The sequence below is a fragment of the Cannabis sativa genome, chromosome 6 (genome assembly GCF_029168945.1).
Source record: "Cannabis sativa cultivar Pink pepper isolate KNU-18-1 chromosome 6, ASM2916894v1, whole genome shotgun sequence".
NCBI lineage: Eukaryota > Viridiplantae > Streptophyta > Magnoliopsida > Rosales > Cannabaceae > Cannabis > Cannabis sativa.
The window spans coordinates 51,488,549-51,497,805 of NC_083606.1; the positions used below are offsets into that span (position 1 = coordinate 51,488,549).

Genomic DNA, 9,257 nt, shown 5'->3' on the forward strand with positions numbered 1-9,257 from the left:
ATGCTGGAAACACTTGTGTTGGTCTGTAGGGTCAGTCATCAATCCATGAAGCAGCCAGAGTGACGTACTCGTGTATAAGAGCCATTCATTCCGTGGGTGTAAGGGCCCAATGGAGGCTTGAAGCGGGGACGTTACAAATGGTATCAGAGCCAGGTTTCGATCCTGGGACCTGTGGGTTATGGGCCTTGACAGTGAGTAGTCCCGTGATCCGTAAGGGAAATACCGGGTAAGCTAATGGTATCAGAGCCTTGACCCAGCCGGAAGTGTGGTCGACGAGGACGTCGGACCCCGTAAGGGGGGACGTTACAAGTTTACTACTACTACACTTGATTTGTATATCAAGGTGTTGAGATTATTTGAAACGCACTTTTTGTTTTATATTAGTGCAAGTGGGAGTTTGTTGGGTTTTATGCCCTAAATAAAACTCATTTCAATATAATCAGATTTACTTATTAATATAGATCAGAAATAACATTTAATGTTGCATAGTTCACATGATTTATTTCATGATTATATGTACATAATGTATAAATTCATCTGAAACCTTGTTCACATACTTGATCCTGTTTATTGTGCTGTCAACACATTGGAAAGTAAACATGACTATGTGAATAAAGTTTCCTAGATTTATGAGACACAGGGTTTTACTGATATGATAATCTACAACAGAGTTTACTTGCATTTGGAGAAATGCTATGTTCTTTCCAAAGCATTGGTTAAAGTAAAGCTCAGGTTGGATGCATGGAGTATGCATCGGAAGGGACCGATATTGAACTTTGACTTAGATTTATTAAACTTACCGTAATATCTATTCAAGTCAATATCGCCTAGTTGATCCTAGATCAAATGATCTTAATCCTGTTATGATTAGGCTCGATCTCAAGAGGCTATTCGTGTTCTTTGATTTGTTAGTTAAGCCTACTTTTGGGTCAGGGTGATATGTACATTTTGGGAACACGGTAGTGCAATTGACTGGGAGCGCTAACATGAACATGGAATCTATAGCTTCTATCTGGCGAATAGTAAGTAAAGGATGATCTCCTTCGAGCTTGACCAAACGAAAATAAATGGTGGAGATCTCATTTCACATAAGCTGAAATATCATTTATACGGGGTTAAGTGTTTTAAGGATTAAATACATTGTAGGTGTAACGATAATCTAAATCCCTTTACAGTGTAGATCATTCATATAGAGGATCATTGATCAAATTAGGATTATAACAATGGATAACTAATGACGTGTCTATATGGTGGAACATATAGAGCATTCTATATACTGAGAGTGCAATTCTAAGTTCTATGCGTGGATTCAACGAAGAATTAATAAGTTAGTGAATTTAGGTTATAAATTCTTGATCTGCTTATTGGAAGCTCGGTTATATAGACCCATGGTCCCCCCACTAGTTGAGATAATATTGCTTGTAAGACTCATATAATTGGTTTTGATTAATCAATTATAATTCTCAAATTAGACTATGTCTATTTGTGAATTTTTCACTAAGTAAGGGCGAAATTGTAAAGAAAGAGTTTTAGGGGCATATTTGTTAATTATGATACTTTGTATGGTTCAATTAATAAATATGATAAATGACAATATTATTTAATAATTATTTATAGTTATTAAATAGTTAGAATTGGCATTTAAATGGTTGAATTTGAAAATTGGCGTTTTTGAGAAAATCAGATGCAGAAAAGATAAAACTGCAAAATTGCAAAAAGTGAGGCCCAAATCCACATTGCATGGCCGGCCACTTTTGTAGGATTTTACCTCTGATATTTTCATTATTTTAATGCCAAATAATGCAAACCTAACCCTAGTGGAATGCTATAAATAGATAGTGAAGGCTTCAGGAAATTTACACACTAAAATTTCTACACTTTTCATTCAGAAAAAACTGAGCCTCTCTCTCTCCCTATCTTTGGCTGACCACTCCCTCTCTCTCTTCTTCCTTAAGATTTCGAAATTCTTAGTGTTAGAGTAGTGCCCACACACAGCAAGTGATACCTCAATCATAGTAAGGAAGATCGTGAAGAAAGACTTTCAGCAAGAAGGAGTTTCGGCACTAAAGAATCAGAGAAAGAGATCTAGGTTCAGATATTGATAATGCTCTGCTACAGAAAGGAATCAAGGGCTAGATATCTGAACGGAAGGAGTCATATTATTCCGCTGCACCCAATGTAAGGTTTACTAAACTTTATATGTGTTTATTTCATCGTTTTAGAAAGTTCATATTTAGGGTGTTAATCAACATACTTGTGAGTAGATCTAAGATCCTGGTAAAATAATTTCCAATAATGTCCCTATAGATTAGGGCGTTACACTTTCTCTCTCTAGAAATTGTGAAGTGAAGCTAAAATTAGTCATTTTTTGTTGAATTCTCTTGTAAGGAAAGTAACTTCTTTTGATAATAAAAGCTCTCAGTGGACGTAGCTCCATTACCTTTGCGTCAAGGGGAATGAACTACTAAAATTATGGTGTTCTCTTTTTTACTTTTTATTCATACATTCATTGGGTGCTACCACTTATCAGACGGTATAGAGTTGATCGCTTTTCAACGTCAATAATTCTAATTATTTTAAATGTGGTAATGTAACTATTTTAAGCGACTGCACTACTATAGCAAAGAATTTGATGATATATACAAAATAATTCTAGCTCTGCGTTTGCATTATCTATTCATAATTAGGTATTTTCATCATTTATGAGTCAATTCTAATATGAAATAAATAAAAGAATAATTAGCATTTTTGCTCTCTTAACATTTTATATTACTAAAGTTGTGCCTTGTATGGTATACGACTTGAAAATAATACCCCCCTTTCATAGCATTGGGCCTAAGCCCTCACAATTTTATTTTTTGAGCACCTTCCTAAAAGGTCTTATACCGATGGATATTTTTTCCATCCTTATATACCAATGATCCTTCCCATTTCTAGCCAATCTGGGACTTTGATTGCAAGTCAAACAATCCTCCCCTCAAACAAAGGAGTACATTGTCTCCCCTTAAACGATCTTCCATCTATCCACTCTCCACCAACTAGTATACTTCCCTCCAATGTATTGGGGCACATGCCTTATATGGAGCACCACCACTACCTAAAGCGATTTTGCTGGCTAACTACTTGAGAGCACACCACCTGTCTAACTGAGCACATCCACAGATTTTGTTGTGATAGGATTTTGTTTTTTGGGCACCTTTCCAAAAGTTCTCATACCAATGGAGATATTATCCATTCTTATATACTCATGATCCTTTCCATTTCTAGTCAATGTGGAACTTTGGTTGCACACCCAACATAATTTTATCATGGAATGAGTGAAGTGGTGGATTATAGTTGATAAACAGATGCAAATTAAATATTATTTATCTTTTTTTCGTTAATGAATAATAGAATAAAAGACTTTATGTTTTTTTTTTTATAATAAATCATATTTTCAATTTTAGTTTTTTAATCGTTAAAGTGAAAAAGATGAAAGGTATGTAATTTGTAACCATTTATCAACTATTATTTATTGTGTCACTTATTATACGATAAAATTGAATAAAATATGATGAAAAGATTCATTACTGTAAAAATTATATTTCAAGGGGTAAAAATATTATTTTGGACTATGTGTTTTGTAAAAGTTACCAATTAAACTCTGTATTTTGTTAAATGACAAAATAGATCGTATATTTTCCAAAATGGTAAGAATAGGACTCCGAGCTCAATTTTTAATAATTTTACTTTGACTAATTAGTAATTTTTCCCCCTGAACTTTGACATGTACTAAATCATGCCCCCTGAATTTTTTTGGCCGTTGAAAATTCCCCCTCGAACTATTGAGATTGTTAAATTTAAGGATTTTTATTTAATTTCATTCAATTTTACTGTTTAGTGAATGTTTATGTACTAAACCATGCTCCCCATACTTTGATATCTACCAAATCATGCCCTCAAATTTTGATATGTACTAAATCATGCCCCTTGAACTTTCATCCATGTTAGAATTTTTTTACTAAAATTAGACAAAAGTCTTTAAGTCTAACAATTTCAATAGTTTAGGGGGAATTTTTAACGACCAAAAAAGTTCACGGGACATGATTTGGTACATGTCAAAGTTCAGGGAGAAAAATTACTAATTAACCTTTTATTTTTTAATGTAACTAATTTTAAGACAAATTCTTACACGAATAGATACAAAAAATATAATCAGTTTTGTCATAATATCTCTAGATTAGATTATTATTACGTTTTATTTTAACAAAAAATTAGTTCAGGGTTCTATTTGTACAATTTTAAAAAATATAAAATTTATTTTGTTATTTAATAAAATAGAAAGTTCAATTAATAACTTTATTAAAATAAATAGTCGAAAATAATATTTACAAATACAAATATGTACACAAGTCACAAAAGTAAAATTTATCCAAAGTGGTTAATTACACAAGTGATAAGTCAACAAGTTGAGGTAATCTAATATTCTAACCCTACGTACCATAAATAATATTGTCCATATCATAACGCTCAAAGAAATAAAATAAAACTAAATAAATAAAATTTATAATATTGTAGATTCACGTTACAACTATATATGTATGCAAAAAGACTAAAAGAGTGCCGTCACATGTGTAAAAACATAATCTTGATGTTGATATACAATTCTCTAATAGTTTCACGCAATATATATAAATATATTTTTATAAAATATAATCATATCCAAAGAGGAGAATAATATGGCTATAATAAAAGAGAAAATGAAAGTGTGAAAAACCAGTTCATACGTGGTTAAGTCAAAATTATTAATAGAAAGAAAACTTTTTGAGGAAAGTAATTTATCTTTGGAATATTAAGAGATCAGTAGAGAACAGGAAAGGATCGCACTTTGCACTGAAAAGATTGCACTTTGGCACTGATTACAAGGTTAATTTAGTAAATTCGATTTTGTGTCTATTCAACTTTACTACTACTTTTTTTTCTATTTTAAAATAAGAGGGCACAAACACATAGTTTGTTCAAAACGACAAACGAACTCAAGAAAAAAAAGATAGTGTTAGTGACAGTAATGTAGAGCTTGAATATGTATTCCAGCCATATTGCCCACTTAACATTCCTCCGCCTGAAAATCTCTCTCTCCTCTTCCATATATTTAAATTACCAATTTACCCTTTGTCCCGTCCTTCAGGTCGTCGGCAGCTGTGTTTGGATTCTTGTTTAGTGAAAAATGAAAAAATGAAAAAGGAAAAAAAGTTATCTTCTTCTCAACCACATGCGGTTTGTTTTATATGGCGGAGTGTTTACAGGTGGGGTTTGCCTTTACTGGCCATATATATGTATATGTATATATATATAAAGAGAGAGAGAGAGAGAGTGAGTGCAAAGTGTTTAAATAAGCTTTACCCACCATTATTTTCCTATGGTTTAAACTAGAGAATCACTACTCCTCTGTTTTCTTCTGGGTTCACGGGCAATAAAAGCAGTACGAAATTTGAGCCAGTTGGGAAGATTAGGTAGCTTGAGACAATATGGCGAAAATGGCGTTCTGTTTCTGGGTTTTGCTTCTATCGTTGCCTTTGTTAATATCCGCAGGAAGAAGCGGCGTCGTTTCGCAGAACACGTTTGAGGTGAAGAAACAGCTGAAGCAATTGAACAAGCCTGCTGTTAAGTCCATTAAGGTATACCTATATAAATATCAGACTAAATCGTTTACTTTTTTCAGGTTTGGAAAACAAAGTTAATGTATTCCATGTTTGGTTTGAACAGAGCCCAGATGGAGATGTAATTGACTGCGTCCATGTCTCACACCAGCCAGCTTTTGACCACCCTTTAATGCAAAACCATACAATTCAGGTATCAAATTGAACACTCCTATTCTTATTTATTTACTTATTATACTTTCTCCTTTTCTTCTTATTATTTTATTTTTTATATTGAGGAATGTGGTTTTGTTTAATTTATAGATGAGGCCAAATTTTTATCCTGAAGGAGTATCTGAAGAGAGTATGAAGATTACTTCTTCTTCCAAGTCTTCTAAACCAATCAATACTCAGCTTTGGCACACCAAAGGGAGGTGTCCCAAAGGAACTATTCCAGTCAGAAGAACTAAAAGAAAGGATTTGTTAAGAGCCAGCACTATCAAATCCTACGGAAAAAAAGTACATAAATCAATTCCTAAGCCAAGGTCTGCTGATCCTGGCTTTACTAGTCAAAGTGGTCATCAGGTATATATACTCAGCCATACTACTTCTATACTCTTCTATCTCTCAAATTCACCAAACTTTAATTTGCCGTTTCATTTTATTTAAATAAGATTTCTTGTTTTAAAATTAGTTGATAAACTTGGTTGTAATTAATTAAGTCACCCAAGTGCTTAAAGTTAGTGGACTACTTTGTTACAATTCCAACATATAGAAAAAGACAAGATATAAAGGGATATGAACCAAGCATTGTAGTGGAACAAAAGCCATTTACTTTTTAATATTATACATTCAATTATTTGGTGTAAGTTTCTTAATGTTGTTATGTGTTTGAATTTTGGAGTTTGCAGCATGCAATTGTGTATGTGGAAGGAGATAAGTACTATGGAGCCAAAGCAACATTGAATGTATGGGAACCTAAAATTCAACAGCCTAATGAATTTAGCTTATCACAAATATGGATCTTAGGGGGTACTTTTGGTGAAGATCTCAATAGTATTGAAGCTGGTTGGCAGGTTTATTGCTTTTCTAACTTAAAATTTATTATTATTTCAGTAATTTTTTATTCTTATAGTGTATAATATTTTAATTAAAACAGGTTAGCCCAGATCTGTATGGAGATAACAATACTAGACTCTTCACTTATTGGACTGTAAGTACTTTTATTTGTTAATTTTTGTCTTGTTTGTTCATGTTTCTATATATTTTAAAAAAAGCATAAAATAATCTGAAATTCTATTTTGGTTTATTTGGAAATTGACACTAGAGTGATGCATATCAAGCCACTGGGTGCTACAATCTTCTATGTTCAGGCTTTATTCAGATTAACAATGAAATAGCAATGGGTGCAAGCATATACCCTGTGTCTTCTGCCTATAAAGGATCCCAATTTGATATCAACATACTTGTTTGGAAGGTAATTTTAAAATTTTGAATGTATTTTACTTTTTCATACATCTTGACACATAGATAGATCTAAATTAGTACTTTATAATTGAGACATCAGGTACTCAAATAATATATAATACAAACTTAATAATGATGCAGAGAATCTCTGACATATTGGTCATATACCCATCCAACTTTACAAAAATAATATATTTCTACTGTTTATAACAAATTATAGATTCACCATTCAAATTAAAAAAGAATACATTTCTGAAACAAAAGTAAGAATGTTTTTCATAGACAAATTTAAAAATGATTAAAAAAGCAACTTCTAATTGACATATGGTTTACCCAAATCAGTAATAGTTGTGGTGGTAAGTCTTTTTTTTTTCTTAATTTTTATGATATGATTACCATTAAGCTATAATTAAGTATTTTGAAAAATCATATTTGGGTACTAACCAATTTGAAATCTGGCAATAATTGTGTTTGTAGGACCCCAAGGAAGGTAACTGGTGGATGCAATTTGGGAACAACTATGTGTTGGGATATTGGCCAGCTTTCTTGTTTCCCTACCTTTCTGACAGTGCTTCAATGATTGAATGGGGTGGAGAAGTTGTGAACTCTGAGTCTGAAGGGCAACATACCTCTACTCAAATGGGCAGTGGTCATTTTCCTGATGAAGGGTTTGGGAAAGCTGGTTATTTCAGGAACATTCAAATTGTGGATGGCTCTAACAATCTTAGAGACCCCAAAGACATTGGGATTTTTACTGAGCAGCCCAATTGTTATAATGTTAAAACTGGCAAGATGGGAGAATGGGGAAATTACTTTTATTATGGAGGACCTGGTAGAAATCCCAATTGCCCATAATTAAATGGGTTAATTTTAGACCTTTTCGAAAATATATGTATAAATAGGGGGAAAAAAACAGCCTCCTTTTATGGGTATGTAACATTAATATTGTGTCTATATAGTTATTTTTAGGATTGTAATATGTGAAATCTTCTCTTTCTCAGCTTTTTCTTCATTCTTGCCAGGGGTTAAGAAATATTGACTCCCTTTTTGTAAGCTTCTTGTTGGATTTGTTTGATAAAAGAAAAATGTTTGGTTGAAATGTTTCTTTATTATGCACAAAAGTAATAGAGCACCATCCGAAAATTTCCTTTCTTGATTGGATTTTAGTGGAATAAGAGAGTACATTAATTAAGATGAACCTTTTTTTTTAATTTATTATTCTTGTTCAATTAATTGATCATTCCATGATTACCTTTCGTTGGTTTGTCTTTTGGAAAATGTTTTGCTAGCTATTGGAGGATTACGTTTTTCTTACTTTTTTTTGGCTAGCTTATGGTCCTACTCACCAAAATTAGCATATTTTTATCTATTAAAAATTGGTAAAGTAGAAGAGGAATCTTTTAATTATCCTTAGGAAAAAAAAAACACCAACCATCCAATGATATATATATTGATGATAAAGATTTAAATATTGACATGACATGTCACATTTGTACAAAGATAAAGACACAATATAAGAATTAGAGATATATTATGAATCTGAACTATTGAACTCATTAACGATGTGATGATTAGAAAATCAAAGAGATAAAGATGAAAATATGAACTACTTAGAGAAATTTAGAGAAAATGTTACAGATGATACAATGATTTTTCGGCATTTTTAATAAAAGAGTTGAGGTTCTCTTTATAGGTGAGTTCTATTGATTTTCAGTACATATGGTTTCAGAGGGTAAAAGCTAGTAGTTTGAGGCTTTGCAAGAGGTACTATCGGGGGTTTAATGAATGTTTAAGAGTATCTTTCTGTACCACCACTACTCATCTGAGATTACAGATGTAGTAATACCTTTTTGATTTCTCTTTGTTTGTACACAGCCTTTTATGCCGAATTTAAGAGGAACATAATATTTGGGACTTCCAAGGTTAAATATATACTCTCCATCACAGCTTGCTAGTAATTTCAGTTTCGATTAAGTGCCTCAATAATCGCACCTATCTCAAGAGTCAAGGAGGGCCTTTTGTCTCGAAATGGTACTTATATACAATGATTTTCCGTTTTGTTAATGAGTGAGGTTCTATATATATAGGTCAGCTCTATTGGCTAAAAGTGTATGTGATCCAAAAAGGTGATAAGCTAGTACTATGAGGCTTTGAAAGAGGTAGAGTGAAACA

At 32.4% G+C, this 9,257-nt stretch overlaps 1 protein-coding gene across 1 annotated transcript; it reads left to right on the plus strand.

Annotated features, from left to right (window-relative positions):
- Positions 1-4,987: 4,987 nt before the first annotated feature.
- Positions 4,988-8,184, plus strand: LOC115725077 (protein neprosin). Its single transcript, XM_030654494.2, has 7 exons — positions 4,988-5,657; positions 5,746-5,832; positions 5,943-6,203; positions 6,530-6,694; positions 6,778-6,831; positions 6,946-7,095; positions 7,563-8,184. The coding sequence occupies exons 1-7, from the start codon at positions 5,508-5,510 to the stop codon at positions 7,938-7,940; spliced, it is 1,245 nt and encodes a 414-aa protein (XP_030510354.1). The 5' UTR covers positions 4,988-5,507; the 3' UTR covers positions 7,941-8,184.
- Positions 8,185-9,257: the final 1,073 nt, after the last annotated feature.